The 18,156-nt window shown below is 28.7% G+C and overlaps 2 protein-coding genes across 8 annotated transcripts; both read left to right on the top strand.

The window, feature by feature from the left end:
- The first annotated feature begins 1,387 nt into the window (after window positions 1-1,387).
- Window positions 1,388-6,708, top strand: LOC145849624 (uncharacterized). Of its 2 annotated transcripts, none has more exons than XM_082954601.1 (3): window positions 1,388-2,510; window positions 3,042-3,163; window positions 6,516-6,708. In XM_082954601.1, exons 1-2 carry the CDS (start codon window positions 1,434-1,436, stop codon window positions 3,111-3,113), a joined length of 1,149 nt encoding a protein of 382 aa, XP_082810727.1. In that variant the 5' UTR covers window positions 1,388-1,433; the 3' UTR covers window positions 3,114-3,163; window positions 6,516-6,708. The 2 variants fall into 2 exon arrangements, with proteins under 2 accessions (XP_082810727.1, XP_082810726.1); XM_082954600.1 differs by having other exon boundaries at window positions 3,042-3,168.
- Window positions 6,709-8,369: 1,661 nt separating this feature from the next.
- Window positions 8,370-16,732, top strand: LOC145849625 (uncharacterized). 6 transcript variants are annotated; one of them, XM_082954608.1, is made up of 11 exons: window positions 8,370-8,413; window positions 8,929-9,024; window positions 9,322-9,590; window positions 9,914-10,006; window positions 10,086-10,308; window positions 12,100-12,183; window positions 12,439-12,707; window positions 15,377-15,457; window positions 15,716-15,886; window positions 16,254-16,337; window positions 16,557-16,732. In XM_082954608.1, the coding sequence occupies exons 5-8, from the start codon at window positions 10,161-10,163 to the stop codon at window positions 15,392-15,394; spliced, it is 519 nt and encodes a 172-aa protein (XP_082810734.1). In that variant the 5' UTR covers window positions 8,370-8,413; window positions 8,929-9,024; window positions 9,322-9,590; window positions 9,914-10,006; window positions 10,086-10,160; the 3' UTR covers window positions 15,395-15,457; window positions 15,716-15,886; window positions 16,254-16,337; window positions 16,557-16,732. The 6 variants fall into 6 exon arrangements, with proteins under 6 accessions (XP_082810734.1, XP_082810733.1, XP_082810732.1 ...); XM_082954607.1 differs by having other exon boundaries at window positions 15,713-15,886; XM_082954606.1 differs by having other exon boundaries at window positions 12,439-12,754.
- The last annotated feature ends 1,424 nt before the right edge of the window (window positions 16,733-18,156 follow it).

Below are 18,156 nucleotides of genomic sequence, written 5' to 3'. Positions count from 1 at the left end.
CTTTAAAGTTTAATGATACACATTCTGTAAAAATTTAAGAAAGATTACTCAAAAAATGAAGGAGGAGATAGATTTTTAGTGAAATAGTTTTTTTTTCGCATTTTTAGTTTTTGTCTTCCATAAGGAACCTATTGAACACCCTTTCTTTGATTGCTTATATCTCAAAAGTTACTCTGAGTTTTTTTAAGCGGTTAAAAGTGTCTGATAGCTCAGATTAAATTCTACAAAATAAGATCAAGTTGTAAAAAACAAAGTGGACCCCCCCTATGGCCTTAATTAGGCCATTTGTAACATATTTTGTTTAAAAATTTTAACAATTATAACAATTATTTAATAATAATAGTATTAATAAGTAAAAACCTGTTTTGATAACAGTAGCAAATATCAGTTTATACAAGTTCATTAAAAAAAAATCTTAAAATGTATGGTCATGCAAATACTTTTTTAAAACTTAAAATTAAGTAAAACATTATAGTTAAGATACTGGTACTAGTATTATGTTACAATTATCATTTTAAATAGGGGTAGGGAGTACTTGGGTGATGTTTGCTAGACTTTTTTTTCTTTTCGATTTAGATGTGTTTTAGCATTATTAAGAAGAATTTGATATTAAAAAAAAAAAAATTCCCAAAAAAAAAATTCCAAACCCAAAAATTGATTTTGACCCCAAAAATCACTTATTTTCATTATTTTTGACTTAAATAGTAATTAAATCACTTATACATGTCCTATACTTATAATTTTTATCTTAAATTAAAGTTTACAGTTATAGGCAAACATTTTAAGACATTTTAACTGTTTTTGTAACATTCTGACGTCATAATCACACAAAATATGTAAATTTTGACTGTAAGGGTACATTTTATTAAAAAGAGCTAATTTATTCTGCTGTTGTGCTTTTACATTAGTGTAATGAACTAATGCTTGCATCATTTATTTTTGAACTCAAGAGAATATTTAGAGCTTGTTGCAGTTATGAGAAATGAAGTTTAAAATCAATGATGCAACTTTTTATCAGTTTTATTTTATCAGTGCAGTAAAACTGGCTAGTGCAACAAATCATCAATACATTAATTTTGAGTTTTAGATAAAAAGTTAAAGTTAAATTATATGTTATCTGCTTTTAGTTTATTTTAAAAGTTTAATAGTTATTAAATTTTTTATAGTTTTATTAAACACTAGATAGAAATTTATTTAATTTTTAGTTTATTGTTAAAGTGGTTTGAAAAGTATTAGATATCTACAAGATCTTCAAGTGTTTTATAGTTTACTCAAAAAAATTTGATTACTTACTTCTTAGTTGCTTTTGTACTAAAGATTTATAAAGTTCACTATACTGTTAAAGATTAAAAAAACAGTTTTTGTTAATTTTTTACAGATGAATAATAGTAGTAATTTAAGTATAATTCTGGGAGATTGCCTACCAACAACTTATGATGTTGCTCATTTTTAACATTTGTTCTAACCCAAAATCACAGAAGATGAAAAATTGTGTTAAGGCGTATGCAACAGCTCTCATTTTACAGTGGACCAAAGCATTTGGTGAAGAATATGTTCTAAAAATAAAACAAGTACAATCAAAGTTGTTAACTGTAGTAAATAATTACTTTAGTAAAGTGTATAAGGAGCAGACCCGAGATAAATCAGGTGTCAAAAAGAGTTTGAGGCAGCTCAACAAAGAATGGAGACAATCTAATATATTTACAGGTAGACATAAAAACGTACCTCTAGTTGTTGACAAGTTGTTTGACATAGGCAAAAACATGGATACTCTTACTGGAGATGAGGCATGTTTTTATACTGATCAACTAAGTTCCCGTTGTGGCTGTATAAGTGAAGATGTTGATTTGAAATATGTAACTGAAAAGCAAACTGAGTTAGAATTAGCACAAGCAGCTCTGAAGCGAGACATGTGTGAGTCATACATTTTGGAAGTTGATGTTGAACCTTCATTTTCCAGTTCAAATGATGGTAGAAGTACTATCATTAGCACTAATCGTTCTGGATTAGTGCGTTTAACTAAAAACCACTCACATTTTGCTGTCCAGTGTTGTCTTTCTAATCGTCCTTCAGTTCGAACAGTTAGAAATTTTACTGATACTATAAAAAACACATTGTGTGAAATTTCAGTAAAATGTAATTTATCACTAGAAGCATCTAGGCTTGCGTTTAAAACCGCTTGTGGCTCATTTTATGGTCATAATTATTTTTTATCTAAAGATGAAGCCATCCAAAATCAATCTGAATTAGATTTAAGAACTTCTTTGTCGACTTCATCATCTTCTCCTTTATCAATAAAACCTCCCAAACGTAGTAGACTGTCTTCTTTCACCTTGTCTGAAGCTGCTAAAAACCTTCCGCAAACTACTGAAGAATGGAAGATCTATGAGTTTGTTCTTCCAAGCACACGCACCTTAACAGATCACAAGCAGTTTAAGGCTGTACAACATGAAAATCAAGCAGCAATGGCTAATATACATACCACTACCACATCATTTAAATCTTTAAAGGTAAGTAAGAAGTTTGTTTAAAATATTAAAGTAACTGTTACTTTTAGAATAAAAAACTTTAAATAGAGCTATGCTTATTAAATTTTTAAAAAGTACTATTTTATCGAAAATATTTACATATTTTGTGTGATTATGACATCATAATGTAACAAAAACAGTTGAAATGTCTTTAAATGTTTGCCTATAACTGTAAACTTTAATTTAAGATAAAAAATATAAGTATAGGACATGTATAAGTGACTTTATTACTATTTAAGTCAAAAATAATGAAAATAAGTGATTTTTGGGGTCAAAATCAATTTTTGGGTTCGGAATTTTTTTTTTTTAATATTAAATTCTTCTTAATGATGCTAAAACACATCTAAATCAAAAAGAAAAATATAAATTTTACAACATGACCAAAAAAATGTGGTATATTCCCTACCCCTATTTTAAAACTTAAATGTAAGATAAGATTCCAAGTTTGAATTAATAATTTTCATTTTATAAATTTTTATCAAATAAAATAGTATGTATTTGTTTATTTAACAGCTGATATGGGCAAAATGTGGCCGGCGATCCCCAAGCCAGTGGAGACAAGTTCCAAAAGGTTTTCTGGATTGAAGCAGTGAAAGAGGCTCATAAGGTACTGTGGCATCAGAAAAACAACTGGGGTAATGTGAGTTGTTTGTCTGTTTGAATTTAAATATTTATGTTAGACTTCTAAATAAGATTAAATAACTGGGCTAGAGTTAGTTGTTCAGCTATTTGTAGTAAAAACTAAATGTCATACTAAATGATAGTGGCCACTTAAACAACTTTTTGACTGTATGTATGGAGTTATTTTTAGTATATAATAAACATTGGGGTTTATTTTAGTTGATGATAATTTGTATGAAAAACTTTTAGTTATTTGTTCTTTATAATAAATGTTATGGGGTAAGGTGAGTTGTTGCACTGTTTGTACAGAGTTGTTTGTAATTTAAATAAATATTTCTGGTAATTAGAGTGGGTGAACATTTGTCTGTAGTTATTTGTGGTTTGTAATAGTCAATAACTATTGTATCCTTTTTAATTTTTAATTGTTGTGATTGTAATTTAATTGTTGTAGCTAGTGTTGCGCGCTCTGGCTAACCAATTCTCTTTTTTGTTGTTTATCAGCAGACTTGACACACCCGGATTGTGCACCCAACAGTGTTGCGCGGAACTTAGAGACGGAAACCAGTTGCTTCAGATCGAATCACCTTTTGCTCAAATTTCCTATTGCTCGAATTGCTTCTGCTTGGGTTGAATCTACAAAACTTTAAACATATGAAATGACAACGCGTGATAGCGTCCTAGCGGGAACACAGCTACCTTTAATGTTATAGAATTTAATCTGAAACTCTGCATGAAATGTTGAAGTACGAGTGATAAGTTTATACAAGGCAATTTATTTTGCTCCACACCCCTTATGACTCTTTATGTGTTGACACTTGTGTAAACCCATGTAATGTTAGGCTTGTTCGAAAAAGTACAAAAAAGTTATTTATTTCTAAGAACGCTAGAATTAAAAGATATTACGTAACAATGAATAAGTTTTGTTGTTTTTTGAAGACACTTTTTTATATGGCAGATTTGAATGATAGGGCTTGAGTTGACATTATATGTATTGAAAGTAACATGTTAAGGCTTCAGAGAACTGCTATCTTGTAAATACTGTTTATCTCTCTTTATTATCTTTAATTGAAGTTTACATTTCTAATTTGTTTAATAATAAAATTTAGTAAAAATTAGTTGTTTAAAATATACTAGTGATTTATTTAGTATATTAGTGGTAGTTTAAGTTATCTGTATTTATATATAATTGTTTAAAATTGTTAGATCCTGTTAAATGTTCATATTATTATTAGTATTTGTTATTGTTATTGATTCCATATATTTATATTCCCTATGTTGATATGCATATTTGATATTCTGATATTCTAATATTGCCTAATATTGTAAGTAACAGTATTTTAAGATGATCTCAAGTTACTCAGAGGCAGTATCTGTTCCGTTGTGGCTGCCAGGCCCCGCAAACGGACACCCAGAAAACATTCATTAAAAATAAGTATAAACAAATCACAATTTAACTCAAAAACATTTATATTCATTAAATTAAACATTTTACGTAGTCAGTAGTAACAACAAGTTATGCAAATTTTTGTAACATAAAATTGTATGATTTCGATTTTTGAAGCTACAGCTTCCATTAGGATCAATATTGCATGCAGCTTTTTGTCAAATTAAAAGCTTTAACGCGCTAAATGTTACAATTTTAATGTATTTAATTTGTTTAATCTTTATGACACTAACAACGCTAGAGAATATATACATGTTAAAATTATCTCTCAGGAGTGCATAACTAAGTTTAAATGAATACTTAAAGCTAAGAAAGCAGAGTCTTTTTAAGCTGAAATAAAAGCAATTTTTTCGCATATAAAGTATACGTTTCTTGTAGATTTAAAATTAACCTGAGAACACTAAATACCCTGATTGTGTTAGACCACGGGCGTTGCCCACCCCTAAATTAGACTAATGTTTTATAAACTAGTTATTTATTTATTTATTTTTATATACTAATAAATTATTTCGAAAACAGAAAAATTATATAAATCAAAAAGTAAAATTTAACAATGCGGGTTTCTGTAAGTGATAAATCAGACGAAGGTATTGATTGGGAAAAGATCCTCCCTGACCTACATCACAACCTTGACGTATTCTTTGAGAAAAAATCTATCTTCAAAAGTGATAGGGATGTTCTCAGTTTAATCTCTTATGTTGAATATATTTTATTTAATTTTACAAATTTTAAAACTCCTGCACAATATCATAGCTGTAAAGATAAAATGTATCAATACGTTTCCAATAGGTATCATAAATCTTTCTCATACTTTGCAAGCTCAAGTTCTTCCACTGATCTGAAGACAATAATAGACAGAGTAAATGGGAGTAGGTATATCTGTGGAGTGGTTGTGAAACAAAAAAAAAAACCAAATGACAGATTCCTTCTTATCCTTACCCCTAGCAAAAAATTAAATTTTGCCAAGGGGAAGGAGGACTTTCATGACTATGAAGATAAAAAAGTCACAGCAGCTCGTGAATTAAAGGAGGAAATGGGCATTTGTCTTTCAAAAGATGATATTTTGCAACTTGAAGATTATATAGAGATAAGAGTACCATACCACGACAATCATTCTTTAGTTAGATTGTATTTTTATCTTCTTCCAGAAAAAAAAGTTGTTCATCTCGATCACCAACGCAAAGGCGAAGTCAAAGAGTTAAAGTGGGTGTATGCTGACAAACTCGACATGCTTGCAGATCCTAAATTTAAAAAATTTAAGGGGAACAAAATTTCTTATCTTTTGCATCTAACTTGCAAACTTCATTCTTCTAAGATGAAAATATTCTAAGTTACTGAACAATTACTGATCGTGATACCTTGACTCTGACTTTCTCTTCTGATTGAATATAAGTTTAACCTCAAAAGAGCTGATTTCGATTGTTAAAAGCTTGTTTTTTTTTTTGAACATTTTATAAAAAAATATTTATTATTAATTTTCTAGGTACTTTTATACAGACTAAATATAATTATCTTACATAATTTTATTTTCCTCCTCAAAACAAAATTTTGATCGAATTATTTAAAGATTTTAATTATAACAAAAAAGTATTGATTTTTGTTTGATGTTTATATATAATTTTTTATAATCAAAATGAGGTTTATATCTTTAGGTAAAAACTTTAATTTACCAAAGATGTTTATGTTTGTTTATAACTACTTAGTTACTAATTAATTTTTGTTTACTTTAAGATTTTATTTAGTTAAACAAAACTGTACAGATGAATTTGATTCAGGTAATACATTGTTTTATTGATAGTATCATAAAATATTTTATTTGTAAATAATATTTTGTAAATAATTTGCATCCAGTGAAACTTACAACAAGCGCACAAGATAATAGTAAATAAAATAATAGAAATATATATTTTTTCTACAAACAGAAATGACAACCATGGCCCAAACCACAGCTAACAACTTCCTAGTACTCCAAGTCAATTGATGACGTCACGGTTGAAATCAATCGAGCGGAACTGATGGTCACCACGTTTAAGGTGGCGCTGTTAAGCTCAGTTGCCACGCAACCGAATGTCACCAGGGTTGGAAGGGTGACTCCCGTCAAACTCGGACCCCTTGCTTCCGGTTGGTGTGAAATGTTATTAAGATTAAATGTTTTAAATTAGCTTTATGAAATTTTTTATCTTTTTCATGAAAATAAATAAGATTTGTTAAAGAAAAAGTTAGTTACATTTGAATTAAAATGACTAAATTATGTTTTTAAATAGATAATATTTTTTATGTTGAAAGAGTACTAGAAAATTGAGTTTGAATAGTTTTACTTGGTGTTTTAAGTATCGGTACTCATATGAACATCAACAATTTAGTTAGGCTGAAATTTTCTGATTTATTAAATGTTTAAAAGTTAATGAGATCATAAAAGCACCTTAACTTTAGTTTTTATTATTTACCAACTTGTTTTAATCGTGTTATGTTTTACTATTTAAAGCACAACTATTACTTTGCTTGAAGCAATTATATTGAGCATTTAAAATATTTTCATATTATAAAATTTCTTGCGCAATGGAAGTAACTGAAATATTTTGACGAAAATGTAACTATTGCGGTCAATACCTTCTTAATAAATTTTATGTTCCTACCGCTAGGTAGTAATGGTCAATGAGATTAAATGGTCATCTCATATTGGGATGGGAGACTTACCACGAGTACCAGGTGCTGATCTACAAGGCGGATAGCGAGTACCCGCAAAAGAAGGTGGTTCCCCGAATCGGAGAAGTCACTTACTACAAAGTGGAACCTTTTGACGCAGGTTGGTGTGGCAAAATTATACCTGATGATTATAACTGTAAGGTAGAAACTTTTCAAAGACAACTTTTTTCGAAATTGCTTATGCGAAACAAGCTGCATGCAAACATTGTAACAGTATTCCATCAAAAAATAAAATAAAATAAAGACTTTTTTAGGTACTTTTTGCGTAACTTTGAGTGACGCTTTAAAAAGTTAGTAGCTAGTCTAGTTTTAAATTTTATTTGTTTCTTCGTTGAATGTTTCTTATGTTTTCTCTTCTTAAAAATTTAAATGTATAGTTGTATAATTTAAATACAATTATCAAATGCAGATATTGTTTTGATACTTAAGCCTAACTAATTAATTTTGTTATAAAATATTTTTAAAGTTAAATGCAATTTATAGTTGAGTTGTAATATACGTATTAGGTTCTAAAACGCTGTTAAAACAGCAAACGATTTCCGTAAGAATTCTTAACAAATTACTTTTTTTAATTTCACCCACCAATTTCCTGTCAGTTGTACGTTGTTATGTGAACGGCTTGGGAGATTTCGTAGATGTGTACTCCGTGCAGTTCCAAACGCGCGGTAGGTATAGTTGTGTAGTTTTAAAATGAAAACTAAAGTTACACTAAATGAAATAAAAACACACCGAATATATAATTTTTTTTTGTTATAATTAGTGTGTAACAAAAATATATAAACAACAGTAGTCAAATGTACCAAAAACTCTATTCTGCACAATTCATCTAGAGATAACTTTGTTTTTAGTTGTTAAAAAACATCACAACTTCACAGACCCAGTATTGGGAACATCATCACCAACTATGCGACCGCCAACCTCAAACATCCCTGAAGAATTCCTCCAACTCAGGATGGTCAACGTGGGATCACAAAGCGCCAAGATGCTTATATTTGCCGGAGAGTCGATCAGGAGCTTTGAAATTTCGGTGTCAAGATTCACTGATTACGGGAATCGATCACGATGCACAAGATGAATGACGTCACAATTGTAAAGATTGATTTCGCCATGCAAGGTGTGTTTTAGTTTCTCGTATACTTGCTTACTGTCATGTTTTATACAAAATTTAGTATGTTACGTCTAAATCAGGGTTTCCAAAACTTTTTTGCAAATGGTCCCCTTTTAAGAAATTGAAAAAGGCATGGCCCCCTTCAACAATATTACTCTCAAAAACTACCATAAAAACTTTTAAGACCTTTTTTTGCTCTTTATCTGCAACTCGAGAGTATCTAGTGTAAGTTTTTAATTATGACCTCATAGCTCCCTTGTGGCTCCTTTACTGCTCATGACCCTCTTTCTTATCTGTCATGGCCCACTTTGGGAAACCCTGGTCTAAATAGTGCATTTTAAGAATTGTAAATCTTTAATAGTTATAGATCAATTTTTTTTTTGTTATTTTGTACTTTTTGTATATTTTTTAATTTGTTTTTATTAATAAAGATTGACGTTTATATTTCAAAAGCTAAACTAATGATATTAAAAATCTTGTTATAGTTTTGATGTAAGTTAAACGGACTGCATTATTTTCAGACGCAAAATACTAGGTAATTGTGTTCGCAAATCACGAGTTTAAGCAAAACGGAAATGATATTGCTATGAAAACAATCAGTTTTTATGCTAAGAAAGGTAAATTCTCAATTATATATCAAAATGTATTACATGCATATAAGCTTTACACAAGCTGGTGTTTTAATCAAAGTAGTTTAAAGCTGATTGTATATAATAATAGCAGTAAATTTAAAACAAAACCATCAGTTTAGGTCATACTTTATAAAATAAAGTATACACAAATTCTCAATAACAGTATACTTTCGTCTACTGCATACAAAAGCAAAACAAACAAATATACGTCGAAGGTTGAAACTTGATAAAAGTCAAATTACCATACTAATTTATTTTTACTTAAACCTGACAATAACCCAGACGTGTCCGCAACCATCAAAAAATTATGATCAACTTCACCACCCCCCTCCCAACAACGAAGCAAACCGAGCAGCCGAACTACTCGATTATCCCATAGATGATGCGAATTGACCACACGTCCGCGGACATAATGATCGTGTCAGTGCAGTTGGTGAAGAGTTACGAGTTGTATTTTTAAAGTGAGGACAGTAGCAACCCGCAAGTGATGTTAATGGTCGAGACGACGAGTAAGGCTTCTGGTATGAAGATAATTGAGCCCCTGCAATCTGGTAATTTTTTTTTGATAAAGTATTTAATTTTACTGTACTTATAAATACTGATAAACCTTTGCAAAAAAGATCATTTTATTTTGAACTTGTTTTAAGTAGTATTAATTTTTTTTTGATCTTTTAATTTACGTTTTTATTTTTAACTTTGTTTTTGAGTTTTAGTTATATTTTTTTGTTTGAAATTTTGTAATCTCTGCATTTTTGCTAATTTTTTGCTATTATTCAAACATTTAATACTTTTTTTAATTAAATTTACTTTTGTATTTAAATTGCAAAACTATGTTACTTATATTACTGTAATTAAGAACATTTCTATCTTACAGGAGAAAATTACACCGTTCAAGTATTTAGATTCGATGATATTGGTATGAACAGTAAAGTTGTCTTCAAAGAATGGGTCAGCTTCTTTACAATGGGTACTTATTCGTTTATTTCTTTGACATTGTAATATATTAAAAGATTTTATAGAAAGTAATAATGTTTATAATATTAAAGTAACCTGAGCTTAGAAAACAAATTTAACTACCGACGAACCGGATTCCATGGCAACAACTGAAATGTACGGTTTCCATGGTACAGCTGAACGCAGTCCTGCTGCTGATATTCGGCAGTGAGGACATTCGTGAGTTCCAGGTCAACCTGCTGAACGACCGGGGCGGCGACCAGAACTTAACCAGCGCGAACGACACTGTGGTGTTGATGCAACCGCTTGTTTCTGGTGATTTGAGCTTTATTGATTTTTATAATTTTCATTTTACTTAACTCTATTTAATAAAGTACTAGGCAATGAGTTAGGGAACATTTTTATTACCACCACTTGTTTCTGATGAATGGAATTTAGAAATAATATTTGTTATCAATATTTACAAAATTACAAAAAAGTTTTTTTAAATGTAACTTAGTTAATGAGATTTTAATTAAGAGAACCGTTTGTACTAAATTTATCAATTAAATGATAGTATTATAATCTAAACAGGGTTGCCACTCGGTCAGGAAAAGTCAGGAAATCAAGAAAAGTCAGGAAAAATTTAAAAAAATGACAAAAGTCAGGAAAAAATAGAGGGTTTTGAAAAAAAGTAAGGAAATTTGATAAAATAAAAAAAAAAAGTCAGATTTTGTCAGTTTAAATTTACAAAATTTATTGTATTTCAAAGCCTTCAAAAGGTAAAAGTTAATTAAAAGTCTTTTAAATTCAGAAAAAAAATCCAAAATTTTCCTAGAAATTTACAAAAATACTTAACTTTATTTCCAATGCTTTCATCTGGTATAAATTAGTAAAATATCCGATACAAAACTGCAAAAAATTTCTATTAACATATTGAACAAGTACCCTACTTGAACAAGCAGATTTTGTAAGCTTTTTAGTATTGATGATCTGTAGTAAGGACACTTTCATAGTGAAACTGTGATATATACACAAAAGTTTATCTAGCATAATTTTAGAATCAAAGCGTTTTTTGTTTAAGTAAATAATTTAGTTCTTTACAACTAAGCAGCTAGTTTAGTATTTTATGTAACAATTTAATGTGTATACTTTACCTCTTTATAATTTTTTCAAAGTTGTTTAAATTTATAAAATAAGTTATAAAAGAGGTATATGCCAAGATTAAGTTTACTTATTATTTGTAATTTTTGTAGAATAACTTAAGTTTTTGAAGTAAATAAGAGTATATTTATTTATTAAAAAATTTTATACTAGATGATAAGAGTAAATATTTTGTAAATGAAAGTAAAACTAAATGAGTGCCAAAAGAAAAGTAATGAAGCCCACAAGTTGTGGCTTGATTTAGAGAAAACATTCTCTTCAACAAGTGTAGGGGAAGCAGATGAGAGCGATTTAAATAAAAAAATGAGGCAAATGATTTTAACTGCTAAGAAAATGAATCGGAATGCAGTTCAGATGAAGGAAACCATATCTTCATTAGATGAAGAGGTTGAAGTGCTAATAAAAAAACGGAGAAAATAAATTTTAGTACATACATTTAAAAAACAGAATTTTATTAAGCTCTTTATTGTTTTAATGTTTTAACTGTAAAAGTCCGTTATTGTTCCATTGTTTGAGTTGTAAAAGTTCCTTATTGATTTAAGGTTTTAATTGTAAAAGTTCCTTCTTCTTTCAGACAAGCTGTGTTTATAAGGTAATAATACAAGTATTTTGCTGATAGAGCTGTTTATTTCAAACATCAATTATACTTGAGTGATGTACTGGAAGTTTGATAGAATTCAGCAAAAAACTGTTGTTTTTAACCTTAATTAAAATTAGATTGAAAGCTTTATATAGTTTCAAGTGTTAGATTATGTATTTGAGACTAAGTTTAATTTAAGAGTTTGATTTAGAAAAGTCAGGAAAATTTTTGTAAAAAGTCAGGAAAAAGTCAGGAAATTTTTCTAAGCTTGATCAGTGGCAACCATGTCTAAATGATCATCTTTAAAAATGATACAGTAAGCTTATAAAGTGTACACATTTTACTCCTGCTGACAAGTTATTAAAGAGTGTTTATATTAACAGGAACCGATTACACTGCAATTATATTTGGAAATGACAAAGACGGAGATGGATTAAAACTAGCTGAAATTTCATTCAATACGGAAGGTAAAAGATTAAATGTGTATTTTAGTTGTTAGATACATTTAGATTTTTCTGTATGTAACTTAGAGGTGGTCATAAACTTTGGGCGAAACGAAAATAGCTGTTTAAATCGCTATTAAAAGCTTAAAATGAAAATCTCTAACAAGAATGCGGAATGTTAGTTGTACAATGTAAAAGTTAAAAACGATATAGTAATATTAATTGAAGTTTTCAAGAAGACTATACAATATTTTTTTATTTTTTTTTAAAACAACAAAGGAGAAAGAAGGAACTTCACCACCGAAGCGACGGCGACAACTGAGTCTGACGTCACGACAACAGACTTCAGTTCGACTGTAAGCGATTATGACGTGACAACGAAATCTGATGACGTCATAACCAAAAGAGAGTTTGTTTACGTAAGCGCTGACGTCATAAACCTCACGGAGAACTCAGCCAAAGTGAGGATCGAGAGCAGCTCGAGTGTGACGTCATACATAGTTGAGGTCAGGATGAAAGGAGAAATGCAGTTCCAGGAGTTTGATAAGGTCGGTGACGTCACGACCTTGAATATGAGCCCCCTGATCAGCAATTGGTATTCAAAGAAATCTTATTTATTATTTAGCTGAATAAAATATTGTTTAACATAAACATTAAAACATTCATTAAAAATAAGTATAAAAAAATCACAATTTAACTCAAAAACATTTATATTCATTAAATCAAACATTTAACGTAGTCAATAGTAACAACAAGTTATGCAAATTTTTGTAACATAAAATGGTATGATTTTGGTTTCTGAAGCTACAGCTTCCATTAGGATCAATTTTGCATGCAGCTTTTTGTCAAATAAAAGCTTTAACGCGCTAAATGTTACAATTTTGATGTATTTTTTTCGTTTAATCTTTACGACACTAACAACGCTAGAGAATACATACATGTCGAAATTATCTCTCAGGAGTGCATCACTAAGTTTAGATGAATACTTAAAGCTAATAAAGCAGAAAGCTTAAAGTCTTTTTAAGCGGAAATTAAAACTTTTTTTTTTGCATATAAGTATACGTTTCTGTAGATTTACAGAAGCCTGCTTTTATCTAATAAGATAGTCAGTAACTTTACCTAATTGGTAATTGCTGTGGTATCACGAAGATAACCTGATCATTTCTAACACGATCATTTCTAACCCGGTCATTTCTAACCTGATCATTTCTAACCCGATCACTTCCAACCCGATCACTTCTAACCCGATTACTTCCAACCCAATCATTTCTAACCCGATCATTTTTAACCCTTATAGCCTGATTCATCTAACCCATTTTACTAGTTATTTTATTTAAATTTTTTTATCTGAATTTAAAAAAAATTCAAAAATTCAAAATTTTAATTTTTTTAATATTGCACAAATTAGGTTTGTTGTATACTTTTAAGTAAAATTAGTATTTTTGCATTTTTAGTTTGTGCTTTCCATAAGGAGCTTACTGAACTCTATTGCTTTGACTTTTATAGCTTAGGTGTCTTAACACTCCTCCTTTTATACCTTTAAATAAAAAAAAATTCAATTCCTCAAATTCTTTAGCATGAAATTTCATTCCTACTCAAAAAATCCATTAATTTATCTTTGATACAATGCAAGAAGAGTTTATTCTAATGTGGGCAAAGGACAATTAAAAAAAGTTGTAGTAACATAAACAATCTTTATTAAATATTTTTCTTTTATTTTATAGATCTCTGTTCAAAAAAAGAAATCCATTTCAGCACCAAATGCATAATTTTGTAAAAGGCTATAGAAACAAATTTTAATATAGACACCACACCATTTCTTAATTATAAGCAAATGCTTTTTATAAATTGAAATTGCTTAGTAGAATAGAATATAAACGTTTTGTATCAAATAAGTCACATATAAATAAAGATAAAATCTACTTATGATTAAAATTAATAATTTAATTAGTAAAATTATTTTATATAATTTTAAGTCCTTTTTTTAATATATGTATAGTTTCATCTTTTGTTTTCATATTCATAAATAAAGTTTTTTCATATTCATAAATTTTCATATTCATAAATGATAACATAAACAAATTTTTAAAAGTTGGAAAGTCCCCAGTCCGCTTTTAACGAGAAGCAATATCAAAAAACAGCCATTATTAAGTATGTTTGATACCTCTCGTATCTTTACGCACCTTTTCTGTGGACACAATGTGCGTAAACAAGCGAGAGGTTACTGTATAATGATCGCTAAATAATCTAAAGTTTTTGTGTTTTTGGAAACCTGTGAAGTAATAACTTATAAAATAATGCATGCAGTCAAAATTATCTTTCAGTTTAAATGTAGAGTTAGCTTTCAAAGTAAACTAATCTTTGCAAAAAAATTAAACAACTTTGATTTAAGTTTACTTGATTAAGTTAAGAAACTATTAGTAGTTTACCAAATTTTAAACTTATAAACTTTTGATTTATTATGTGGGATTTTGTTAATTCTATAGTTTGATTATATTAGCAGCGTCTTTCTTCTTTAAATAATAAACAATATTTAAATGTTTTCGATAGATATTTACTTGACCTGTATTCTAGATGTGCTTTGGACTGTAGGTTTTAAATTTAGTGGTTAGTCAATAAACTTAAATTTTTGATTTCTTTTTTACAACTGTCTATACCTTAATTCCAATAATGTTTGTTTTAATTGTATCGATTATGCTTTGGCAAAGCTACAAAAAAAATGATAAAAGAACAATGAAATACAAAACGGTTGCAAAAATGTGCAGAACCAAACTCTAAAAGTCAGGATATGTATATCCGGTTGATGTTTGTACAAGAAGGAAATTTATTCATGAATTTTTGTAGTTTGTTTCAATTCTGACATTCTGGTATGTTTTAAATGAATTTAGTAAAAGTAACCTTGAACTTTATTTTGATGTAAAAGTGCGTGATTCAGACAATTTTGCTGACTGTTGCACTCAAGTTATTGAAATAATTTACTAAGTTGTCTCAACATGTGTTGCTAAATTTTGCAGAGAAGGTTTTTGTTGAAAATAATTTAGAAGCTAATTCTGTAATGAAATATTGTGCAGCTATGTTTGGTTTTGTTGAAACTCACTGATTGTTGAAAGAGTTGACGTTAAAGTTGCTTATTATGAATTTAAAACCAAATTAAAAAAAAAAACCTTCTACTTCAAATTTATTGATTCAATTTTTATGATTATTTTATTGTAAACAGACTCAGACTTTACAATGAAGGCAATCTTCTATTTGAAAGATGGAAGCTTAGAATTAAAAGAAGTTAAATTCCAGTCTAAGAGTAAGCTATTATAAAAATCATTCAACAACCCATGTAAAAGAGACTTAATAACTAGATAAACAAACTTGTAGACAACACGTAAACTGACTTTTTTGTTAGTATATAACAAACTCTTGTTTCTTTACTGTATTTTTATTTTTTTAGGATAACTTGTACTAACAATTTGATTTTAAGCATGTACTTGAAACTATCTAGGAAATACTATTTAAAAATTTATTCGAAAGTAAACCAAACAAAAAATCTTAAATTTCCCAGAAGTGTCCACAGCACAACCAACCACCTACCAGCCACAATTCAGGACGACCAGACCACCCAAGTGTCAGAGCTGTTGACGTCATGTTTGCGTCATCGGTGCTTCCCCAGTCATCAGGCAACGATTTACAATGTTTCAGAAAGTGAACGTGTTCGGATTCACATCATTGCCATCTGGTGAGTAATTAAAAAAATAAAATTTTAATAGTTATTATATTTTTCCCTATAAACTAAAAAAGTTGACGAAGATCAAGAAGGTTTACATGTTCTGATTCAGATCGCTGCCTTCTGATAGAATTAGTATAATAATTCTCTTAATTTAACAGTTACTAAATTCATAATATACTTTGTTTTATTTGTATATAGAAGCTTTTTTTTCTTTTTATTTTCTAAAAACTTGCATCGAAGCTAATATTTAAGCAAATTAATAGATCTTTCTAAACATTTAAATGCATAAACTTGAGGCACTTTCAATTAAAACTTCCAACATATTTCGTAAAAAATTCCTATTCTTGATATATTTGTAATTTGACATTAATTACAGGTTCTCAGTGCAATGTCGACACTGTAGCTGAATTTTTCGACGAAAGTTTCCAGAGAAAAACAATAGTGTTTAACACTCTTGAAGGTAAATTAACGTTTGAATAATATTTTTTATTCTTTATTTGTTGTTATTAAAACACTATCGTTAATTTTTTTTTGACACTTAAATGTTGGTAGATTTGTTATTATTTTTTATTAAGAAAATGAATACTTCATTAAGTTTCTGTCAAATGACCAAACTTACACATTAAATAATTAAACATTTTTCAATGAAGTATGTTTCAGCCTGTTTATGTAATTATAGGTAAGAAACATCACCGTACAAGTGATCGCGTCAGAGGAAGCCGACGTCGTTGTATTCACTATCGATGACGTCACGTCGTTTGACGTGATGCTGTACAAAGATGACGTCACCTTGCCGAGCGTTATGTCGTTTAGGAGGTTAACTCCGATCGTTAAAAGACACTTTTTCCATTAAGACCTGGTGAGTAAATTATATATATATATATACATTACTATTCAATTCAAAATAAAAATTTTAAAATCTAACAAAATAAATTATCATTGAACAAATTTGATTTTAATTAAGCCACTTATTAGTAATTTTTCCATTTAAGGAGTAATAGTATTCACAGTTGAAGTCTCAATTATGTTTGTTTGTTTCTTGAACTAACACTTGTAATATTTGAAAGTTTTTTGTTTGAGTTAATTAAAAAAAACCATTAGATTGTAATAACTAACAAACTCATAGTTGTAACTAATTTCATAAAAGGCTAAAAATAGGCTTTTGGGTTTTACTTTTCAATTTATTTAATATTTTTTTCTTTTATTGGTTTTTTATGATAACTAGTTTTTATAAAATTCAAAGATCGGTTACTAATAGTAAAATCACTTAAAAACGTTACCACTTTTTTGTTCTAGTAAAACTATTGATTTGAAAGTTTGGTTTTATAAGAAACACTTAAAAATAATCTTAGCAAAGCAAAGCACAAAAAAAAAAAATTTTTAATTGTAAAAGATTATAAAATCTGAAAAAATACAAGTAAAAATACCAACGCATAGTTTAAATTCTCGTTAAAAATTTTATATTGCCAAAAGACTTTTGTATGCGATGTTTTATGTAATTAAGGACGAATTATAGGTTACATGAAATACATGAAAGTTTTGTTTAGTTTTTAGTAAAGCCGCGAATTTAATGAGTTTTAAAAACTTAATTCAGTGTAAACATCTGGTAGTGAGGTTTTATTAAAATTTGTTAATTATTTGATAGCTTCTATACCAATATTGTTTAAATATGGTTATAAATCAGATAGTTGACTTCGTATTCAATAACTTTCTTTTGACAATTTTTTTACCATACCTAGCTGATGTATCGTCAACATTTTACTTAAATGAACCACAGTGAAATATTTTAACAAAATTACTTAATTACACATTTGTCAACTTTTGGAACAAGACGTTTTTTTAATAAGTTAGTCTTATAGAAAACTTCCGATGAATTATAAACTGTACTTAATATAAGACCCAAGCTAAATCTTCCAACAAATATTTAAGTAACAAAGTTTTAGTTTTGTATATCCATGAATATTAGTATCGCTAACGGGGCTTATGCTACTTATACAATGTAAGGGGCCTGGTTTATAACTCAACGTGCGCCTTAATTTGTAAAAAAGATGTCTCCAAGCTAACGCTTAAACTATATTTGGTAAATAATCTAATACGACTTACTTACTGTTTACTAAACGTTTAATAAATAAATTACTTATACTACTGTTAAACGTAATTTTGAGTCTGTGATAATGAATGTATTTACAATGAAATTGCGAAACAAAACGGTGATAAAAATACTCTACAACATAAAGCCAATAAATCAAATTATTAATTAAAAAACAAACTAAAATACA

This window comes from Thalia democratica, chromosome 2, assembly GCF_965202585.1.
Source record: "Thalia democratica chromosome 2, ktThaDemo2.hap1.1, whole genome shotgun sequence".
NCBI classification, from domain to species: Eukaryota; Metazoa; Chordata; class Thaliacea; order Salpida; family Salpidae; genus Thalia; species Thalia democratica.
The sequence above is the reverse complement of the archived record's forward strand: the minus strand, read 5'-3'. Positions and strand labels throughout refer to the sequence as shown.